At 48.5% G+C, this 23,702-nt stretch overlaps 2 protein-coding genes across 5 annotated transcripts in view; one reads left to right on the top strand and one right to left on the bottom strand.

Moving 5' to 3' along the window:
* The first annotated feature begins 1,187 nt into the window (after positions 1-1,187).
* LOC114688199 (NADPH-dependent 3-keto-steroid reductase HSD3B3-like) lies at positions 1,188-4,988 on the top strand. Its single transcript, XM_028862823.2, has one exon. The coding sequence runs from the start codon at positions 1,991-1,993 to the stop codon at positions 2,822-2,824; it is 834 nt and encodes a 277-aa protein (XP_028718656.1). The 5' UTR covers positions 1,188-1,990; the 3' UTR covers positions 2,825-4,988.
* Positions 4,989-12,440: 7,452 nt separating this feature from the next.
* The window catches only part of Znf697 (zinc finger protein 697), a 38,593-nt gene continuing 27,331 nt past the window's right edge, over positions 12,441-23,702 (bottom strand). For 3 of the 4 annotated variants that reach the window (XM_028862813.2, XM_028862818.2, XM_028862809.2), the window contains exons 2-3: positions 19,207-19,480; positions 12,441-17,057 (exon numbers count right to left, since the gene is read on the bottom strand). In XM_028862813.2, the coding sequence (XP_028718646.1) occupies positions 15,613-17,057; positions 19,207-19,447 (1,686 nt within the window). In that variant the 5' untranslated portion in view covers positions 19,448-19,480 and the 3' untranslated portion in view covers positions 12,441-15,612. Of the gene's footprint in view, positions 17,058-19,206; positions 19,481-21,758; positions 22,698-23,702 lie in introns of those variants that run through there. The other variant, XM_028862814.2, reaches the window with a different exon arrangement.

The following is a 23,702-nucleotide window of genomic DNA, read 5'->3' as shown; positions in this document are numbered from 1 at the left end:
TATGTTTAGGTATGTTCCCCGTATTCCTGATCGCTCCAAGACTTTTATCATGAAGGGGTGTTGGATTTTGTCAAATGCCTTTTCTGCATCTAGTGAGATGATCATGTGGTCTTTTTCTTTGAGTTTGTTTATATGGTGTATTACATTGATGGACTTTCGTATGTTGAACCACCCTTGCATCCCTGGGATGAAGCCTACTTGATCATGGTGGATAATTGTTCTGATGTGTTCTTGGAGTCTGTTTGCCAGTATTTTATTGAGTATTTTTGCATCAATGTTCATGAGGGAGATCGGTCTGTAGTTCTCTTTCTTTGTTGTATCCTTGTTTGGTTTTAGGAATCAGGGTAATTGTAGCCTCATAGAAGGAGTTTGGTAATGTTCCTTCTGTTTCTATTATGTGGAACAATTTAGAGAGTATTGGTATTAACTCTTCTTTGAAGATCTGGTAGAATTCTGTGCTGAAATCATCTGGTCCTGGGCTTTTTTTGGTTGGGAGACTTTTATGACTGTTTCTATTTCCTTAGGGGTTATTGGGTATTTCAGGATCTATGAACCAAAGGCTGAGGGGCCCCCAACTGGATCAGGCCCCCTGAATGGGTGAGACAGTCATTTGGCTTGATCTGTTTGGGAGGCAGCTGTGTGTTGGTGCCGGGTCCTGGGCTCGTTGCATGAGTTGGCTGTTTGAATCCTGGGACCTATGCAGGGACGCTTGGCTCGGTCTGGGAGGGGGGGACTGGACCTGGCTGGACTGAGTCTACCAGGTCGATCCCGGTCCTCGGGGGAGACCTTGATCTGGAGAAGGTGGAAATGGGGGGTGGGCTGGGGGGAGGGGGAGGGGGGCGAGAGTGGGAGAACAGGGGAATCTGTGGCTATTATGTTGAACTGAATGGTGTTGTAAAATAAATAAAAAAAAATAAGATAAGATAAAGACATATTGCCTCTATACTATACCTGAGTGGGCATGCTGTAAATTCTGAACTAGTTCTGAGACTACGGTATCTTGAATTTTTGGATTAAAAACTGGCCCTCCTTTAATTAAACAAAATGCATGAAAATAAGTGAAACTTTGTTTTTATTTGGGGAAGGAGCCTTTTTGAATTTTTTTTATTGTCTCAGGGATCAAACCTTGCACACAATGCAAAGGCTTAATCACTGAGCAACATCCTCAATATAATGGGAATTTATTGATGTCAGTTTCTAGACAGAATAAAGGAATAATTTCTCAGAATAAAAATCTAGGGAAGTCCTTTCCAGAATAGAAATGCTGTTTTTTTATTAATAGTAGTCACCTGAAAAGAGGGAACTTCATCTAAGAAATGACTCCCATCAGATTGGCCAGGAGTTATATCTGTGGGTTATTTTCTGGATCAGTAATGGATATGGGAGGGCCCGTTCACTGTGGGGTGTGTCACCCCTAGGCAGGTGGTCCTGAGTTATACAGGTAAACAAGATGAGCACATGGGAAGCAAAGCAGTAAAGAGCATTCCTCCATGGTTTCTGCCTTTGTTCCTGGGTGACTTTCTTCAGTGACACACTGCCATGGGAACATAGAAGCCATAGAAACTGTTCCCTCCCCACATTCCTTTGGTCCTGGTGTTTATCACAGCAACAGAAAGCTTACTGGGACAGTGGTTCAGTGGGAGGGGCCTTGTCTACCATGTGGAAGAGCCTAGGTGTGATCCCAACACTGAAAAGAAAAATAATTATATTCAAACAGAGAGAGAAAGAGAAAGACAGAAACAGAGAGACAGGGAGAGAAAGAGAAAAAGAGAGAGATAGCTCTATAAACTCAGAAACCTAGAAATCCCCTGTTTTTCAGAATCTAAATGTCACCTCTTTTAATTTGGGGGTTATTCTGTGGCTACAGAGTGTCAATTTGAGTCAAGATCAGGTAAGGATGTGTTTAGATCTGTAGTAGTCCTTCCACTGGGTTTGAGGTAGGGTTGAATCTGACTCCACAGTGGACCCTTCAGCCTCTTTCCTAACAGTAATGATGAACTTCCCATACTCAGGTACTCAGCTCCTGTTGGATGCTTGTGTGGAAGCCAGTGTCCCAGTCTTCATCTACAGCAGCTCAGTGGCTGTGGCTGGACCAAACTCCTACAAGGACATCATCCAGAATGGCTGCGAAGAAGATAATCATGAAAGCACATGGTCTCATCCATACCCATACAGCAAAAAGATGGCTGAGAAGGCAGTGCTGGCAGCCAATGGGTGCACCCTGAAAGATGGTGGCACTTTGCATACTTGTGCCTTAAGACTCCCATTCATCTATGGGGAAGGGAGCCAACACATTTCATATGTAGTGAATAGAGCACTCAAGAATAATGGCACACTTGACAATTTTGCCAAATTCTCTGTGGTCAACCCAGTGTTTGTGAGTAATGCAGCCTGGGCACACATTCTGGCAGCCAGGGGCCTACGAGACCCCAAGAAGTCACCAAACATCCAAGGCCAGTTCTACTACATCTCAGATGACACCCCTCACCAAAGCTATGATGATTTATATTATGCCCTGAGCAAGGACTGGGGCCTCCGCCTTGATTCCAGTTGGAGCCTTCCTCTGCCCCTGCTCTACTGGCTTGCCTTCCTGTTGGAAACTGTGAGCTTCCTGCTGCGTCCAATCTACAACTTCCGGCCTCCTTTTAATCGCTATATGGTCACAGTGTTAAATTGTGTGTTCACCTTCTCCTACAAGAAAGCTCAGCGAGATCTGGGCTATGAGCCACCTGTCAGCTGGGAGGAGGCCAGACAAAAAACTTCTCAGTGGATCGGGTCACTAGTGGAGCAGCACAAGGGGACACTGAACACAAAGACTCAGTGATGTGACCATGGCAGGGACATGGCCCTGAAGTTGTCAGGTCCTCCAGAAAGGATCTAAGACACAACCCAACTCCTACACTTCCCTTTGACACACTGGCCAACTTGTCTTCCGGTCACCAAAGCCTTGCCAGGCACTGACCCAGTCCCAAACTTTTGCCTTGAGCACTTGCCCAGAGAGACACAGGCTGTGCCTCAGCTGCTGTGACCAAAGGCTCAGTTTCTGGTGGTGAACTGCACAGAGCCTCTCTCTTGTAACTTAGAATTTCATCAGTATTTCCATTTCCCCTCTCACAGTCCCAAAGCATTTCTTGTCTGAGAAAATTCCCATTGCTTCATGAAGCTCAAAGAAAGAACATAAAAAGGTTTCATGCCTAATCCAGAGAAGGTTGTTTGGTGAATCTTGATTACAGCTTTCCTTTCTATATCCAAGTAAGGCCATAGTCAGACTAGAAACAGAATGTCACTCCCACAGATGTGGGCCCAAGCATGGACTAGATGACTGACCTGAGGTGCCTCAGTTCAGCATCACCAGGTCACAGACAACATCTTGCTCAGAGTCAATAACAGAGTCAATAGCTGACTACAGAACCCACAGTTGAAAGAGGCCCTGTCTGCTCAACCAGACATCATCAACCTGAGGGAGCTGTGGGGACACAGCACAGAGGAAAGAAAACTGTCTCCTGTCACAACTGGGTACTAACAAACCTGCCTTTTGGTATCACAGACAACATGAAAGTCTCATCCAGCATCACTACTTCTTTCTCACCCCACAGTGATTAATGTCCGTAGGATGACATTGATTGGTACTAAGCTCCTGTATGAGGATCAGGTGACAAAACCATGCTGAAGTTCTATACAGCAAAGCAAACCTAAGATTGTTTTCCTGGTTACTACAGTATCAGGAGAGAGAAACAAGCTCCATTTTCAAGCAGGCCTTTTATAACCTAGGAAGCCCCACTTGGTTTCACATTAGCAAGGGGTCATCTGGAAGTGGATGCTCTGCCTTTGACAGCCAGTTCTGCTTCCTTTGCCCTGCCAGACCAAGAGAGCACCAGCTCCGCTCACCGGACAGTGTTCTATGGTATAAAAGGAAGAGTCACCTGTTTCTGGGTGTAAAAGTAAATTCCAAGGACGATTTCTAGCTACATATTTCTGTTTTGAATCCTCATCCATCAGTTCTTTGAGAAAAAAAAACCTTTTTATTGTTCTTTTCTTTGAGCTTCATGAAGCAATGGGAATTTTCTCTGACAAGCAATGTTTTAGGACTGTGTGAGGAGAAATGGAAACACTCACTAAGGGTGTAGCTTCAGCATTCACTCTATAAGAGGGAGGGGAGATGCTCAGGCACCACCCACAAGGACACAAGTAAGAGCTCTCACCTGGCTCCCAGGTTGGGGGCAGCTGAGGACTGGAGCTCAAACACCCCAGGCAGCTTGTCCAGAGTGAGTGCCCATGAGCCCTGGGTAAACTGAACACCTTCCACAAGCCTGTTCCATTAGCTCAGAAGGAAAGGATATGGTGGAGTAGGAGAAACAATCTTCAGTCTTGATTTCAGCCAACTTAAATCCCTCATTGAATTCACTGGTCCATTTTCTCAGGGGAAAGCAGTCTCCCAAGTTCTAACAAGGGTGAGCGGAAAGAAAGGAGAGTGACCTGGTTTGTGCATCTAGCCTGACAAGCATAAAGCCATAGACTCCTTTGGATAACAAAGACCCCACCCCCTTACCTACTCAGTCTGGATACAGAGTTGCTGGTGGCAGTTACAGCTCCTACACACCGGAGTCATGTACTACATGCAATCCACCACAAGGAGGCAGTAAAGGCACAGGAAGATTGGTAGCTGCCCCAGCCTGTGAGCCTCCTCCTCTTTTCCTCTGGATTCTGCAGTCTGTGGCCAAGGAACAAGGGAAGCACAGAGAAGTGCTCACCCACGGGTTTAAGTGTGATGTACAAATGATGGAAGGGAATGGAGTTGAGCAGAAGGTGTCCGGGAAAGCTTCAGAAACATGGCTGGGCTCTAAAGGAGACTCAGGTGGGTCCATGCAGGGAGGACAGCCCAAAAGATGGTGCAAAGGAGGAGTGTGCAGGTGGGGGAGGAGGAGGGCCAGTGAGTAAGGAGGCTGGACACCACTTAGCAGGGTTTGCTGAGAGACAGTGGGTGTCCTGGGTGCCAGACAGGGATGGACACTAGGCAAGGGTGGCCTCTGGGGAGCCAGCAGTGTTCAGTAGATGGTCTGTGTAAGAGGCCACCTGCAGGAGAATGTCCAGAGACAATGCTTGTTCCTTGATCTCCAAATACTGGAGTGTGAGCTTTGGGCTCAGAGTGAGAACACACAGCTCAAAGAAGAGGGGAATGGCCCCCGCTCCTCAGCTGGGTGTGGATCCCGTTTCTAAACCAGATGGTAGGAGGCTACAGTGACTCAACTGTTTCCCCTTGGTGTGAGATCTCAGTACACACTTCATCGAAATCTGAATCTTCAGAAAGCTCGATATGAGCTTTAATTTTAAAGAGATGCAATCTGATGGAAAAGAAGTATGAAATCTAAGAAAATGTATTTGATGGTGAACCCAGAGCCCTCGCCCAGTGCTCCAACCCTGATCCAGACTTACAGTCTAGTAGAGAGAACAATGTGATGATTGTAGGGGCTTTAGACAGAAAGATGCAGTGTCCTGAGACGGTCAGGTGCTAAGGGAGGTCGGTATTCCTTCTGGATGAGGGAAGCACATACTGTCAGCTGTAGCAATGATAATGGCAGTCAGGGGACAGGCCCCAGCACCATTCAATAGGCTATGGAAAGCAGTAAGAATTTAACTTCAGCTTCCTGGAAAGCATCCTGGGGCAGATGGATGAGAAAAGATGAGGAGACGCCCCAAGATTCTAGCAGCAAAGCGGAGCCTGATGCATGCGATTGTAACAAAGTGGAGGCCTGATGCATGCGATTGTAACAAAGTGGAGGCCTGATGCATTGATTGTACTGATATGCAGAGCAGTGGAATTCAGGTCTAGTGAGGCAAGCTCGGGAAGAGACACCAGGAAGGATTAATTGTCCTCACTGCAAACTCTTGCGCACATTTGCCCCAGATACAATCTGATGTCACACAGTAGTGCCCTCTGCTGGTTAGTTTTAACAGTCGTCTTGACAGTACCTAGAATCACCTGGGAAGGCAGTCTTTACAAAGAATTATGTAGACGAGGTTGACTGCTTGCATGGCTGTTCTTAATCGATGTGAGAAGGTGTGAGAGCGAAGAAAACTACGGGGACCAGAAGCAGCAAGCAGGTGGCATGGATGCATTTCCACTTTCCTGCTCTTGAATGTGTATGTGATGTGACAAGTCCCTGCCTTGACTTCCCCAGAATGACAGACCCTAACCTGTGACAGTACAACAAACTCTTTCCCCCTTATTTAGCTTCTGGCCAGTGAATTTGTCACAGCGACAGAAGTGAAGTCAGAATCCAAGCATTCCGTCCCTTCTGCTGAAACTCTAAACCCTGCATGCTTTCTCTTCCCTCTGGCAGCCTAGCTTTGCTGCAGTTATCAGCATTCATTGCCTCCTCCCCCATTCAGGTCTTACTGCCTGGATAGTCATCCATTACATCCTTATCTGATCCCTCTATCACTCACTTCGATGGTTCATCAATTTCTAATATTGATTAAAGCTTCCTCCACACACCAAGCTTTTCCATATGGCCATGCAGGACACAGTATTCCTTCTGTCTAGAAGGTGCCCAGCTGGCCAAGTTAACTCACTCACTAGCTAGAAATTCTCTTTTCACTGACTGTCTCCTGCATATCTAATTACCTTGCTCTTATTAATTCATGTATTCTGTCTGCTTCTCTGAATAGCCACACTCTGAGGGTAAACTCATTCTATGCGAGGTGTGTGTGTGTGTGTGTGTGTGTGTGTGTGTGTGTGTGTGTCCCTTAAATGGTGTGTGCCACCAATGCTTAGTACAAAAGGGCCCAGAAGAAGGAAAAGAAAGGAGGAGAGGGAAGGGGAGAGGGGGAAGGAAAGGAAGGGTGGGAAGGGGTGAGAAGAAAGAAAGGAGGGACTGGAAGTTTAGGGAGGGGAGGGAGCGGAAGGGGAGGGTGGGGAGGAGGGAGAACAGAGGCAGAAATGGGTCGAGACAGTGAGATAGAGCAAATGCAGCTGAAGGAAACAGAAGACAGCTGAAAGGACGGGGAGGGGGGAGCAGAATGTTTTCGATGACAAAGGAGAATGTGACCTCAACCAAAGTGACCTCAACGTTTCAGTGAACCTTCCCAAGTCATCCTTTTGGGAACTGGGGTGCACAGGAGGAAGATCGTTGACATTAGCTGTAAGGGAGTGAGGGTCAGGATACTGGGAGAGGAGAGGAGGGGTGGGGAGGCAGAGTGAGGGGGAAGATGTAGACAGACCTGAAAAGAAAATAGAGAAGACTTCCATGAAGGCAAACACCAGCTACAAAGGTTGTAACAAGGTGGAGAGTCAATAAAGTTCTAAAATAATGTCTATGGCATTGCCGTACTATTAAAAAGGGGGAGGCACCTTTGGGGGAAGTAGGAGTCATTCCCTCTGAAGGAAATACTTTACACAACATTGACATTGGGAGGAAGCTGCCCTCCACTCCCAGCAAGTCAGGGTCTCTCACTAAAGCCTTGGCTGTCCAGGAATTCACTTTGTAGACCAAGCTGGCCTCAGACTCTCAGAGATCTGCTGGCCTTTGCCTCCGGAGTGCTGGCATTAAAGGTGTGTGCCACCATGCCTGGAAGTTCTCTCCCTGTTTGACAGCCAAAATCTCACATAAAGGTAATGAGCCTGGGATAGTGACCGTCTTCTGAGGCCTGAAGAGTAGAGGAAAGGGGAGGTGATTGCAAAGAGAATGCCTACTGTCCCCAAAGGCAGGGGCCCCTGGGTTGTTGTGGACTCAGTCAAGAACCAACTCTGCAGCCCTAAAGCTCCCTGCCAGTGACAGTACAGTGGCCCCTCGGCTGTCCTTTCAAGAATCTGCACCAGCGAACCCAGTCCCGCCAGCATGGTTGCTGGGGCCTCCTGGAGCCTGAGGGGCTCTAGCCTGTTGGCATCCTGGCATGGACACTGGCCATGAATGCAGAAGAATCCCTGAGATCCTCTAAAGTACTTTCTGGAGCATGGAAGTCATTGTGGAGCACAGGATTGGTGTGCAGGACCCTATGCTTGGCTTAAGGGTCTATACGGGGCCCCAGACATAACTTTACATTTAGTGGCCAGAATGTACCACCAATGCTGACTGTGATCATCTTTCTTCCAGCCTGACACAATGGGCTCTTTCAGGCTCTTGGGGTGAAGGAACAGGCTTAAGCCTGCTCAGGTGTAGTGGGTTAAATGAAAATGGCCCCCATAAGCTCACAGGGAGCAGCACTATTAGGAGGCGTGGACTTGTTGGAGGAAGTGTGTCACTGGGAGTGGGCTTTGAGGTTTTAAATGCTCAAGGCAGGCCCAGTGTCTCTTTCTTCTTGCTGCCTGCTGATCCAGATGTAGAACTCTGAGCTACTTCACCAACACCACGTCTGCCTGTGTGCCTCCATGCTTCCCACCATGATGATAATGAACTACACCTCTGAACTGTAAGCCAGCCCCAGTGAAATGGTTTCCTTTCTAAGAGTTGCTGAGGCCATGGTGTCTCTTCACAGCAATAAAACCCTAACTAAGACACCAGGCCATCAGCAGCAGAGTTGGGCTGAACCCCAATTTCTCTACTCACTTGAAAATAAAGAAAAGGCTAGCATGGCTGCAGATGAGAAGGGGGGAGTATAGACCAGGGAGCACAGGGCTAGGAACACAGGCATTCGGGGGATGGAATGCAGTTAGGAGCTGGGGGATAGCGTCACATTGTCTGCCTTTTACCAACACTGGAACAATCTCCAGACACACCATTGCTGTGGGATTTTCTGTATGGCAAATGTGTTGCTCTGATTGGTCAATAAATAAAACACTGATTGGCCAGTGGCTATGCAGGAGGCATAGGTGGGACTAACGGAGAGGAGAAAAGAAAGAACAGGAAGGCAGAAGGAATCACTGCCAGCTGCCGCCAGGACAAGCAGCATGTGAAGATGCCGGTAAGCCACCAGCCACGTGGCAAGGTACAGATTTATGGAAATGGATTAATTTAAGATGTAAGAACAGTTATCAAGAAGCCTGCCACGGCCATACAGTTTGTAAGCAATATAAGTCTCTGTGTTTACTTGGTTGGGTCTGAGCGGCTGTGGGACTGGCGGGTGACAGAGATTTGTCCTGACTGTGGTCCAGGCAGGAAAACTCTAGTTACACACCATACCTCCACCGGGGCTGCCTGACACATCCCATTTCTCTATCCACCTGTCCCCCTGTCATTCTGCTTTGAGCTCCCCTTCCCCCGCAGTCGTCAGGCTCCAAGGAGGGATGATACATCTCTCTCTGCCAGGGACCTGTCACAAGACAGTGTGGTCACTCTAACTCTTCTATCAACTTCCTAGTCTGAGGATTCGGGGGGGGAGGGCACCACAGGAACCCCACACTGACAACCCGTACTCAGCTATTTCTCAAATCTATCCCAGAATAAGATTGGGGGGAAGGAAGGAGACCTGAGGGACAGGATGAACAGGGTGTTGGGAAATAATTCAGAGGCTGTCTGGTGGGATGCTCCACAATGGACTCTGACCCCACCTAGAATGTTGCTTTGCCAGCCCTCAGCTAAGAAGAGAGTAGGTGAGGCCTTGCTTCCTGGGGGCCTCGAAGGCACTGGGCGACTAAAAGATGGTTTACATGTTCTGCCTCCTCCAAAATAGTGAAGCTCGGTTTTTCTCTTACGTCCTGAATCTTTAAGTTGGAGTGTCGCGTGAACGCAAAAAAAACCCATTGGCATTCGCACCTATTAGTTAAAACCCATCATACTCCTCCAAGGACTGTGAAGGGCCTGGGGCAAGAGAGAGCTCAGGAAAGCCAGTCCATGGTCTGATACACAGACTCCTAAATGGTGGCACTGACTGCTCACATCAGCGGGTCATGAGCTCTGGTCTTTCCTGGGTGAGACAGTCACTAGACTGTCACAGAGGGGATAGGCAATAACGGTGGTATCTGCCTATCAAACAGGCTCGTAGAAAGGCCAGAGTCTTACTCGAGACACCTGCTACTTGATGGTGAAAACCTACCCTGCTCACCTCAATTGACTGACATCCAGATTTAGATAATGAAGTCACAAAAACCTCCCCAAGTTTAGTTAAAGCATGTCTAGCCTCAATTCATCAAACTGGAGAATTCCAAGGCGTGCAAAGTAATTCTGCACCATGCAGAGGTTGCCCCCATCAACATCTGGGAAACTCTACACCAATCCCAGGAAACAACAATTTCCTGATGTTGTTTGTTTTGCAGTCTTCCAATTGTTATTTGAAGCCTAAAATTCATGATACTCCAGTACCAGTCTCCTGAGTGATAGGACCACAAGTTTATGCCACCATACCTCACTGGCCCTGCTGCCCTCCATTAAGAGAAGCTTACCTGTGGGTCGGGGATTAATTCAGTTGGTACAGTGCTTGTTTAGCCTAGATGAAAGCCTGGGTTCAATCACTAGCCACGCATAAAATCAGATGTGATAGTATACAGCTGTCATCCCAGCACTTGGGAGCTAGAATCACAAGTGCAAGGCCATCCATCCTTTACTAGACTCACCCATGCCAAAGCTCTGGGTTCAATTTCCTTTTCCTGAGATGCTTGTGGACCAGTAGCTGCTCTGGCTAATGCTTCAAGCCAAGTCAGGCTTGGCGAGAAACCTAGCTCTCTTTGCCTTCCCATGGCCCTGTTGAGTAGGGAAAGGACTCTGGATCGTCTAAACAAGGAGGTCACTGTGAAACGCTGAAAGATAAGGTGATACATTCTCATAATTCTTCTTTTTCTGCTTTCCAGGCATCTTCCCTAGGAGCTGCCAAGTCAGTGTTTTCAGGTGGCTAGGCCCCCGACAAGCTAAGGCAATGATTCCCAACCCTTCAATGCAGTTCTTCATGCTGTGGTGACCCCCGACCAGAAAATTTTCATCACTACTTTGTAACTGTAATTTTGCTGCTATTAGGAATCACAGATATCTGTGTTTTCCGATGTTTTTAGGTGACCCTGTGAAAGGGTCGTTCAACCCCCAAGGGGGTCATGACCCACAGATTGAGAACCACTGGGCTAAGCTTTTTTTTTTTTTTTTTTTTTTTTTTTTTTTTTTAAGCAAAAGTTCAGTCTAGCTGGTAAGGTCCCTTGGGTATTATCAATAATCATTCAGAATCAAAGCAAGAGAAATCCTGTTCTGAGATTCATAGAAGAGACATAGCATTGTCTCTTCCCTTCCCAATAACTAATTTTTCTTGAATCTTCCATCACACCACCTCCACCACTACCATCGCCACATTGGTAAGAGTGAAAGCGGTTCTTTGGGAATGGAGAGCAGTGGTAAACGGCATGAAAACATCCCCAGTACTCCAAAGGCACACTAGCCTCACTGTGCTGCACGGAGTCACTGCTAAGAACGTGCAAACTATTGGAACGTCAGCCATGAACTATTTCCAGGATGATCAGGGATCCCCCCAGGGTTCTGGTGCAGGACTCAGCGACTCCAGCAACTGTGTGTATGCGTAAGCCCACGCCTTTTGGAGACCCGAAGATCATGCGTGAGTTCCGGACAGCCAACACTGAGGTATTTATGCTGGTGGATTCAGGGTTTGCCTTGGTCTAACTCAAAGTGTGCCCTGGTTTCCCTCTTTGGAATAAGAAAGTACTGACCTTATTTTTGTTTTACAGGAGCCCACAGTTGAGAGGCTTTGGATATTTTAAAGAGCTGGAGATTTCAAAGTGTTTGAATATTTTACAGATGGTGGGGCTTTTAAAGTTATGTTTTATATGATGACATGAACAAGATCTTGGTAACAAACGATGGAGACAGCCTTGGTTTAAGAGCGGTGTACCTGTGTCAAGAACAAGGGGCCAATGGTGCTGATTAGGTTGTTTCAGTTTGACACAAGATAGAGTCACCTGGGAAGAGGAATCCTCGACTGAGAAAAAAATGCCTCCGCAAGGTTGGCCAGTGGGCAAGTCTCTGAGGCATTTTCTTAATAATGACTGGTGGGGGGAGGGAGCAACCCACTGTGCTTGGTGCCACCCTAGGGCAGGTGGTCCTGAGTTAAAAAGCAATTCAGGACAAGCAGAGCAAGCCAACGGCCAGCAAGCAATGTTCCTCCACAGCCTCTGCTTTGGTCCCCACCTCTAGGTTCCTGGCCTGTCCTCCTTTCATGATGGACTGTGACTGGAAGAAGTCATGTAAACCCTTTCCTGCCCACACTGGTTTTGGTCAGGGTGTTTTATCACAGCCACAGAAAGCAAACTAGGACGTATGTGTGCATAAATACATCTACAAATTAACAGAAACCAATTCGGCGCCAGTGCCTTACTACACAGATGAGGCTGGCCTCACACCAGCACCCATCCTGTCGCAGGCTCTTGTTGCATGCCCCCTACACCCCACTAGACCCCCCCTACACGAAGGTCTCCGTAGACAGTCTGGAAGCATGGCTGCCTGAGTGCAACTGTATTCCAATAAAATTTCATTTACAAAGAGTTATGTGAGACAGATAGTAAAGAAGAATGATAAAAGACTGATAGGAATTTAATGACAAATATCCCATATTCATTGCTGAACACCAGGATGCTGTCCAAGGGACCATCATTAAATAAAACAGCCTAAAAACGAGGCAATTCTCACATACACGAGCACACTCACACAGAATCTGGTACTCTTAGGATCATTAAATTACTTACTACTTTAACAAACAAGTGTAAAATAGCACTACAATGAAATGTGTGCACAAACTTCAGAAACACAGTTCAGATTGTCTATGAACATTGTTGTTTTTTTTTTTAATTTTTACTTTTCACATATATACAGCCTCGAGACTGTAAAGACACCACGTGGCTCAAAGGGCTGCTCATCTTCTCCCACCTCAGAACTAAGTCATTGAAGCCCATGAACTGCACCGAGTTTTGCTTAGTAAAGGACAGCAAAGGGAACCTGCTTTTGACCAAACTCCCCAGGAAATAAACAGTGCAAAGGCCTCCAACATCAGTAGTGAGTTGGAGGGAGGAATCCTCTCAAGCACGAACCACAGTCACCAGGGGATCCTGAAGAAACACTATTATCCTAAGTCGGAAGACGAGAACTAACCACCTGGGTGCGTGGAATCTCACTTACTGCGGGTATGTTCCCTGAAGAAGGAAGAGAAAGAGAATCACGTCTTAAATACACCCCTGGAGCAGTGCATGGTCAGTGCTGAAGGGTTTGCTCCGCCAAGGGATAACAAAAGAGCGGAGTCTGTTACGCGTGGCAATGGAAAGAAGAGGAGAAGGCCATGACTTCACACCAGCTTGAAGCTCCTCTCCCCCACTGAACCCGCTCTCTAAAGCTGCTGAAATGCAGCACGTGACAGCGGCTGGACTGTGCGTAATGGTAACGACAGAAGGAAAAACTACAAAGCAAAGCCCATCAAGTGGCCGGAAAATACATGAAGAATCAAAAGTTGGATGCAATTTCATTGGCACACACTTGAGAGAACTTAAAACAGCCAGAAGAGGTAGATGTGTACAAAATAATAATAATAATAATAATAATAATAATAATAATAATAATAATAAGCGGTCATAGTGGCACCTGCCTCTAATCCTGGCACTTGGGGGGCAGAGGCAGGCAGATCTCTGAGTCCAAGGTCAGCCTGGTCTACATAGTGAGTTCTAGGACAGCCAGGGCTATGTAGAGAGACCTTGTCTCAAAAGAAAAAAAAAATTAAAGATCACTTACAGATTGGCTGTGTTGTTTTAAGTAGGTCTCATACACTTGGCGTTCAGACTGCAAGAGTCAGAATAAATCATGGGCACAGACTTTGCACGTGTTAACTCTTCACTAGAAGAAAACTGGAAGAGAATTAGAGTTTTACAAAACTATCCCTAGTGTGAGTGGCTGATTTCCATCTGTGAACAACAATACACAGATTTAGTGGTCAAGATCAGCAGGCAATACACAAGCCCGGGTGTTCTCCAGATTTTTTTAAGTGTACTTAGAATGACAAAAAAAAAAACATGCTTTCCTACAGCCCCCAAAGAAAGATTATTACTAAAATATAGATGATCAAGTATAAATCACTAGCATTCACAGAAACTTCACTAAAACTGTAGAAACAATTGTATAGTTCCCCCCACCCCTTCAACTGTGTCCAACAGTTTGAGACTCCCATGAACAGTCTAGGGCAATACACTTTCAGTGAAGAAAACCTCACCGCCTGCCACAACACTAACTTCTACAGGCTAATCTAGGGGAGGATTTTCAGTGTAACCAAAATCTGTACAAGTCATTTGGCTACAGCTCCCTCCTAGGAACAGAACATAGTGAGGACACTGTAATCGGGTGACAAAGGCCAGCTTTGTCAATAAGGACATCTTTGGTCCTTCTAGGCTTTATGTCTTCCGTCAAGCGCAAGAATGCTCAGTGTTCTTACTGTGTTGTATAAGTCAGAGGACGTAACTCATCCTAGCAACGGAGCTGGAGAACACAAAAGGTCAGGCCCTACCATCCACAGTCCTCAGCCTTCATTCAAGAGGCTCGCCACACTCCCACCCCAGACCTTCCCCGAGACATAGTCTGTAATACTGATTTACCTCACAAGCACGTGAGAAACACTAGCAATCGTTAGAAAGCGTAAAACACTTGGTAAATACAAAAGTGCTATTTTGGCATCTAACTAGAAAACATTCGTTGTTTGTGCTATTTGGCAATTTTGCATTCCCACCTCTCCCTGTCTGACTGAACCCTCCATGTGTAAATCCGTGCCTCTCACACGGAAGGGAAAAAGGAAACCCCTGTCTGGACTAGATCCCTCATTAATTTGTGCAGAAGTTGGGGTTCTTGGGGTCAGGGCACACACATGCCAAGAAAGGCATCCCATCCTGGGAACTCAGCTTTCTTGCGTTTGCCACACAAAACCAGCAAAACTGAGCGGGCTGACTTTTGTGAACAGGTTGCTCAGGCCGCTGCTGAAGGTGGTCTTCAGTCCTGAAGCCGGACCAAGACGGGGCAAGTCCTGGCTTACACGCGGGTCAGGGTCATCCATCCACCTAGGCACCCGAGACCCAACAGGAAGAACCAAGTGCAGGGTTTCCTAAGAAATCCGGGAACGAGTTATCAGTGGATTTCTAAACCCGAGGTTGACCCTTGAAGTAATTGTGCAGTTTCTCTGCTCGACTTTCCCTGGATGTCTCAAAATAGCAGCTAACTGTGGCTCATGGGAAGGGAAGTGGACAGAAGCGCCCTCTTCTGTAGGGATGAGAAGGGTCTGGCTAGAGCTGAGGGTGAGAGGTGTCACAGGCTTATTCCTACCCGCGCTTTACTGTATGTACTCTAAACCAGCCACCCCTCTCGGCTCCCACAAACATGGCAGCCCGACCCTCTCCACCCACATCCCCTTCCTGGGGGCGGGGGGTCCTCCAAGCATCTGTTCACCCAAGCTCTTCACTCCTTACAGTGTGTATTTAAGTAAGCCATCAACTCAAGCACATCTCCTAAGAGTTACTTCCATGGAGGAGGTAGGCACCTCGAAATAACCACTCTTAGTAACCGTCCCCCCCCTGTGAAGCGGGCAGGGGGCAAACATTAAAAGCACACCCGCCCCCCGACACTCTCGGGCTGTCCCTCCCGTCCCTTCCCCCACATCTACAGGATCAGTAACCAAGCCATCTCCTCCCAGCGCCGCCTCCTTTGGGACCCCGCCGCCCTAGCACACGTGCAACTTCTGGTGCTGCGCAAGGTGCGTCTTGTAGCGGAAGCCCTTGCCGCAGCCCGCGCACTTGTGGGGCTTGTTGCCGGTGTGGATGCGGCGGTGGCGGATGAGGTGGGAGCTCTGGATGAAGCTCTTGCCGCACTCGATGCACGTGTAGGGCTTCTCGCCGGTGTGCGTGCGCTGGTGCTGCGTGAGCGTGGAGAAGTCGCTGAAGCGCTTCTCGCACTGGCCGCAGCGGAACGGCTTCTCGCCCGTGTGCACGCGCAGGTGGTTGACGAGGTGCGAGTTGCGGCCGAAGCCCTTGCCACACTCGCGGCACACGTAGGGCCGCTCGCCCGAGTGCGTGCGCTTGTGCGTGAAGAGGTGCGAGCTGACGCTGAAGGTCTCGCCGCACTCGGAGCACATGTAGGGCTTCTCGCCCGTGTGCACGCGCTGGTGCTTCACCAGGTCCGAGCGCCAGCTGAAGCGCTTGCCGCACTCGCCGCAGCCGTGCGGCTTCTCGCCGGTGTGGATGCGCTGGTGGTTGGCCAGGTGCGAGCGGCGCACGAACCCCTTGCCGCACTCGCCGCACGCGAAGGGCCGCAGCGCCGCCGAGCCCGCGCCGCTGGCCGCCGCGTGCGCGCGCCGGTGGCTGAGCAAGTGCGAGCTGAGGCTGAAGGCCTCGCCGCACTCCGGGCACGGGTAGGGCTTCTCGCCGGTGTGCAGGCGCCGGTGCTTGAGCAGGTCGGCGCGCCAGCTGAAGCTCTTGCCGCAGTCCGCGCACAGGTTGGGCCGCTCGCCCGTGTGCAGCCGCAGGTGGTTGGTCAGGTAGGTGTTGCGGCTGAAGCCTTTGCCGCACTCCCCGCAGCGGAAGGGCTTCTCGCGGGGGGGCCGGGCCAGCGCGGGCCCCGCCCCGAAGCCGCCGGCCACGCCCATGCCCATCATCCCCACCACCCCACCGCACTCCGCCGCCAAGCCGAAGGGCTCCAGGCTGGCCACCGCGGCGGCCTCCGCCAGGCGGTGGATGCGCTGGTGCTGCAGAAAGGCGGCACCCGGACTGAAGCTCTCCCCGCAGTCCGGGCAGATGGTGGGCGCGTCCATGATGCTGGCCATCAGGCTGTCGAGTTCCCCGAGGTCCATGGCCATGGGGTGATGGAGCCGGTGGAAGCGGCGGTGGGCAGGTTTGTCACCTTGGTGTCGACCCCCCAGGGAGAGGTGACGCCTCCAGGGAAGCACCGGAGGAGGCAACTGCTCATCTTCCTCCATCAGCTGGTTCTCCCCAACGTTTTCCTCTTCTTTCTCTTCCTCCTCCTCCTCTTCCTCCTCCTCTTCTCCGCGGGGACTCTGGGATATACTGTCAGATTCTGACAGACCTGGGAACAGTGCCATGTCAGCCACACCAGGCTGGTCGTCCTCTTCCTCACGGAGGACAGCCCCTTCTTCCTCACTCAGCAGCCCCTCTGCAACAGACAAGTTGGCAATGGGGGTCAGTTAGACCTGGCGTGCAGAGGTATTCTAGGAGAACTGCCCTTCAAAGATTGTGAGCCAAAGAAGTAATGCTCGTTCGTCCCGGGTACTCCCCCAAACCACTCCACCCCGGTTCCCTAGCCTCCTTATACTCCAGCCTCTTTCCCAGCGGTCTCCTCCAAGTAAGACCTAAAGGACAGTGCACTCTGCGAGGCTGCCAACCAGACTTTTTGGCAGACCACATCTACTATATACCCAGGCTTTGTTTAGCGGAACCACTGGGAGTCTGCATGTAGCCAGGTTTGTACCATATGGGAACTCAGGAGATAGAGTTCTGTCTCCAGAAAAGGAAGAAAGAAAGAAAGAAAGAAAAAACTTTATTTGCTCAACCATACTTTGTAAAGTTAGAGCCTCAAAACACAAATCAGGTGAATCATGAAAAGCAAGAGACCACTTGGGTGCATTAGGTCCAGAACTGATTTTAAAACAAAAACAAAAAACCATTTGGTCAATCTGGACCAGCATGAGAGCATTTCCAACCTTTGACATTGTAACACCCTGTTGCAATCTACAAAAGTCTGTGCTCAAGAAGCAAACAGTCAAGTATTGGGGGGGGGGGAATCAGGAAAGATAAGTTATTTCTAAAGTGCTGTGCAAGCATGAGGGCCTGATTTTGATAACCCCCCCCCAAAAAAAAGGCCAAGTGGGATGCACAGTGCTTGCAATTCTAGTAGGGAGCAGGCAGATCTCCTTGGCACTTGCTGGCCAGCCAGCCTAGCCTACCTTGGTGAGCTCTAGGCCATAGAGACCTCCACCTGAAAATTCAAGTTAGATGACTCCTAAGGAACAATGCCTGAGATTGATTGACCTCTGGCTGACACATATAACAACCATAGATGTGTACACACACACACACACACACACACACACACACACACACACACACTTTCGAGTTTTAATTACACTTACAATTTCATAAGGGGTAGCATTCACAGCTGTCCTCAGCAGCAGGTTGGTCACACTTAGGAGCAAACTGAACTCAACATTGGAAGATGTGTACGGGATGGCAGACAGCCCAGAACTGGTAAGACCAAGTTGTAAACTGGTAGAGAATATATACCTGTCAGTCTCTGGCTGCTTCCTCCTCAAACAGAGGGCACTTGAGGAAGTTACTGGAAAGTGAAGGCCACAGGCTTGCATGCACTGTGAAGGAGGACAGCAAGGGATCTGGGACTTTGTCACAGGGAAAGAAATGTAACCACACAGTCCTGGCCATAGGGTGCTTCAGCTCTTTTCTGTCCCTGCTGTATACCCTGAACAGGACAATGCAACCAGTGTCCAAAGACAGGAACAAGGAAGTGACTGGAGACCCAGCATTTGCTTTCAGGTCAGAAATAGCAAGGGTGGTAACCAGGAACTTAGGCCTTTGGGTAACCAGCCTCAAAAACACAGGTAGGTCATTTAACCACTGAATTTGCTTATCTAGAGGGGGAGGTGATGATTTAACTAGAAACATCCATATACTTTGCCCAGCAGTGTGCTGTCACTTTTGAAAATTTTTAAAAAACATGTATTCATCTATTATGTATGTATGTGAGTTTGTGTGTACCACATTCATACAGGTGCCTGCAGAGACCAGAAGAGGACATTGGATTCCCTGGAACTGATTCCAGTTGGTTGTGAGCCAACTGATATGGGTGCTTAGAACCAAACTCAGGTCCTCCGCAAGAGTAGTAAGTGCTCTTAACCACTGAGCCATCTCTCCAGGCTCCCAAGTCATGCTCTAAATCCAACATGTCATGTCACTCCCCAACGTCTGTGAGGTAGCCCCCCCACCCCCACCCCCGGCATTGCCTGTGGTTCCACTATAATGTTACAAGTAGTCATCTGTACCAAAGGGCAGCACCCATGAGTGATCCCTCACTTACCAGCGCGGCCTCAATGGTGGGCGATATTAAAGAAAAAGATGCTCAGAAGACTGACATTAGGAGAGCCAAGGCAGTTGAGAATCCTGCTGCTCAATGGTCTCTAGAGAGCCCTCCCCCTAGACTCCCAGGGTGCCTGCCGGCCCTGGTTGTATGACAGAGGCACCAAGTGTAAATGTGAGTGTGGTGACTTCCGTGGACACTCCAGTCTTCTCACCTGGACAGACAGCGGACACTATTTCCCTCTCTTGTGAGTCCCCTCTTAGATCGTCATCCCGTGGGTTGGAGTCCATCTCCTGCTCCAGGTGGCCCCTCTCTTCTGTGTCGCGTGGATTGGAGCCCATTCCTCTTTCTTCTGGGTCCCCTTCTCTGTCCTCAGAGTTCTCAAAGTCAGAACCCATACCTCTATCTTCGGAATTCTGGGGTTCACACACACCCTGATTATCTTCCTGTTCCATCCAGCAAGAAAAGGGCGAGGTAGCCAAGGATATCTGCTCAGACAAAACACGGAGAAAGAAAGGTTACATCAACCTGGATCTAACCCTTTACTACACATGGTCTTGATTTTCCCATCCAGTAAAACAGCTAGAACTGCAAGCGCCAACAATAAATCTACTTAACTCCCTACCACATGGACACTCAGGCTAAACAGCTGTGTGAAGGGGGACATTTGGCTGGAGGAGGAACAGTGGCCACATCCTGAGACCACATGCCAACACTCCTGGGACCAAAACTAGATCAGGTCAGTCTGTGAAGTGTCTATGAAGTAAATGTCTGGGTGTGAGTTTACACCTCAACATTGAAGTAAGCATTGCTTTTTTTTTTTTTTTTAACTTTTGCTTTATTTATTTCTGCAGTGCAGGGGATTGAACCTGGGACTGAAAGCACTCTACGACTGAGCAATCTCTCCAGCTACTTAGTTGTTATTTTTGGAACGAGGTCTTGCTGAGTTACCCAGGCTGGCCTTGAACTCATTCTGTATCGCCGGTAGGTCTTGAACTTCCCAACCTCTGCATCAGCCTCCTGAGTGGCTGGGGTTCTAGGACTGTGACATGTCTCTTTTCATTGTTTAAAATCCTTTCACGTTTATTTAGCTTCCTGACTCGGTGCTCATGCCTTCCCCACGCTTTCACCATGAGGAAAGCAAGCTTGATCCACGGCTGACACATTTGGCACACATGGAATCACCACAGGCCCTGTCCACCTGAGCACACACTGAATGTTTTTTTTTACAACCTCCTTGGTATAAAGGTAAGCAATTCGCTTGCTAGGGGTTTGGGGGTAGAAAAGGCTATGATGGCATATTAAACCCTAGACCACTCTGGATAGTTTTAAACACTGTCCCCAGAGGAGGAAAAAACAAAAACAAAATACTTTACAGCTGGGTGGGGAGTTAAAGCTGAAACAGAAAGAAAAGCCCTAACAACAATCCTAGTCTATGAAAACTCTAGTATAGACAGGAAGCCCATTTTGCTGTCTCAAACCCCCATGCTTTCCTCCTCTGCGTGAAGCCTGCCCTACACAAGCCTGTAACATTCCTCCAAGTAGTTAGTGAATTATTGGAGGGCCTTCATGGAGCCAGAAGGAAAGTACACTCAGTCCTCAAGAATAACAGACATCAACATGGCAACTTCTTATCCAAGACGGTGTCCGCAAAGGCACACTCAGCCTGGCTTTGTGGCAAGGATCTGCTGTACCTCTAGGAGAAGTAAGCCAAGATGATTCAAGCTGCAGCAGCTTTGTTGGAAGCAAGAGGGCGAGATGCTAGGGCCCGCTGTGTCACAAGCCATCTCCAGAGTCTAGCTACATACATTGCCATGTGTCCGTTACAGAACTTTAAAAGGAATGTGTACCAGGGACAACCTGGCAGCCCTTCTACCAAAAAGCCCAACAAATGAAATTACAGGGAGAAAACAACGTCAGATTCTGAAGCTCTCTGTGGATATCAGGTTTGCATCTCAAACCCAAAGAGCCGCCTGTCAAGACTGGGCAATTGAGCCAGTAATGATTCTTTTCTGCTATCCGTCACGCTCGCAGCTTGGCCCAAGGAAGCAAAGCCACATCCAGGTCAAGGATCTGGGTCTGTGATTTGAAGGATACCACTTCAACCACTGCCCCAGCAATCCCAAACAGGACTGCAAGAGTAAAAGCTGATAGACTGGCTCCCTTGCATCAGAAGAAGTGGGAGGAGCGGTGGCTGGAGATGTGGTACAGTTTATAGAGTATTTGCCTGACATACACAACACAAACCTTGAGTTCAGTCCCAGGCACATACAACCTGATGTGCCCATGTGTCACTGTGATGCCAGCACTCAGAAGTTGGAGGCAGGGGGATCAGAAGCTCATACAGTGAGTCAGAAGGCAGCTGGGCTACATGAGAGACCCTGCCTCAAAAAAAATAAAGGATAAAATATAAAGAGCAAAAAAAGGTATGGAGAGCAAGGATATTCCACCCTTGGCAAGGAGCCTTCCCTCCTCTGCCGAGGCCCTGCCAGAGGCAACCCTGGTTTTGGCATGAAAAGCAGGAGTTATGGGTACAGGAAATCCCTCCACTGGGTCATGCTGGCCCAAGGCAAGTCGATTAACCTCTCCTAGTTTCAGAGTCTCATCAGTGGAAAGAGGGTATTGCTACTTAACCTTTTCACAGGGAGGGTGTCAGAAGGAAACTCATTAAAAGGCACTTTGGGAAACACTGGAGAGAGTCATTAACGCTTTGCGTTTCACTGCTGGGAAATCTGTGCACTGTTCCTCTCAGCCATCTCAGCATACCTCTCACAGACACAGCGGCTGCTCTGTCACTTTGGTAGGCACACCAAACAGCATCTTAGATCTTTCTCAATAACGATGAGAGCGTAAAGATCGAGCCCTTCCCTTAAATGTCCTGGGGAAGCCGCTGTGTCTGAACTCAGTCAACAGTATCCTGCAGGACAGGTGGGTTCCTTTGGAAGGTAGCTCAACTGAGCTGCCGAGTCTCCAACAGATGTTTTAGGATAGAAGAAAGGGATATTATTACAGCCATGAACCTTCTCAGAAGCGCATTCCACACGAGGCTTCTGTCCTCAGTCACACTGCCCAGCACTCTTTAGCCTTCTGAAGGTCAGTCGGACTGAATGGACAAGGACATCCCTAGAGTCTACGTACTCAATGCAGCTGAAGGTGGGGTGTGGAGAGGCAAGAGGAGGCTTGCAAATGTGGCGTGTTGGTTTGCTAGAAGGGGAAGGGTTTAAAAAGAGAATGGATCAATGTTTTCCAACAGTCTGAAGGTAGCAAGAGGAAAGGTATCAATCAGTAAGCACATCACCAGGAACTCCCCCAACTAAAGGCCGGTGACTGCAGCCCGCCTCCCTAAAGGCTGGAGCATGGCAGTCCAGCCTGGGAAGCAAGAGTACAGCTTTACGTCCAAACCCTTTAAATGGCAGCTTCTTGGAGCCAGAAAGCGCTCTGACTGGTGACTTCCTGTACGCCCAGAGAACAGATCAAATGCAGTAGCACCGTTTTTCTAACTTTAAAGAGGGCCAGAATCCAAGTTCCCCCACTGAGGCCTGGCATCTGGATTCACAGTACTGCCACACTGAATCAAGACACGCTCTGAGCTCCGAAAGGAATCCTTCCTGATCCTTACCACCCAGGGAGGGAGGTTTAGGAATGCTCTGGAAAGGAAGAGAACCCCTATGACCCAAAGCGGCCATGTTCACATATTTGTTTTAAAATGCCTGTTATCGAGAGACTAGAAGTCTGTGCCTGCCGCCCCTCCACCGCCCCCACCCCCACACACACACACAGACACCTGCAATAACACAGATTTCATTCCACTGGCACCAGCTCATCCTAGATTGTAGGCAATGGTAGAAACTATGTAGAGGTAAGGATAAGTGGTCAGGATAGGTTAATTGGTTAAAAAGCCACAACTGGTTTTAAAATATCTTATTTTCATTAATATAGACACAGTAGCATATACCTTAACACATACGGGCAGGCTCAGGAAGGACAGCCAAAAGACCATTATTAAAATTTCAACTATTTCTGGGTCACTTCTCGGAGGCTTCTGGCTTTTAACTCTTATCTTACCAAAATCCAATGATGGAGGAGGCTATTTCCAACTTCACAGACCAGAAACAAGAACAGAAGAGATTACACCAAGATCCTACACACGGTGAACGGCAGCACAGGACTGGACCTTCTCGGACAGCTTCTGGTGCTTTGGGACATGGTGGACAATTATATATGCGTCTGCATTTCCTACAGTAAACATGTATTCTTTTTTGGACAAGGAAAGACAGCTACCTTTATTTTTGGTATGGTCAAATATGTTAAAGAAAAACCTACAATTGTTCTGGAAGCAACAGAAAGACAAGCAGAGCAGTTGTGATTCCGTCATCCTGAAGACTTAATTTTCAGACATGCTGTCTACTCACTGTGGGGCAACCAATGCATCTATTCAGGCACATTTTGTTCCAACACCTTTCCTACTCATTCTCAAAAACTAGCAACATTTTTTTTTAGGCTCAGCCAGGCTTGGATAATGAGTAGGCTGTGGCAGCATGGCAGAGTGATGCCTTTGTAGCCAGACTGACCCATGCTTGAACTGTCTGCTCTTAACCGGCTCCTTGACTTTGTGTGAGTCACATGACCTTGTAGGAGCTCTAATTCTGCATCCACAAGAACAAGGATGCTGCCACTTACAATACAGGCTGAGAGCCTGTGAAATTACAT

Source organism: Peromyscus leucopus, chromosome 6 (genome assembly GCF_004664715.2).
Source record: "Peromyscus leucopus breed LL Stock chromosome 6, UCI_PerLeu_2.1, whole genome shotgun sequence".
Lineage (NCBI taxonomy): Eukaryota > Metazoa > Chordata > Mammalia > Rodentia > Cricetidae > Peromyscus > Peromyscus leucopus.
Note: the sequence above shows the minus strand (reverse complement) of the source record. Positions and strands in the feature narration are given on the sequence as shown.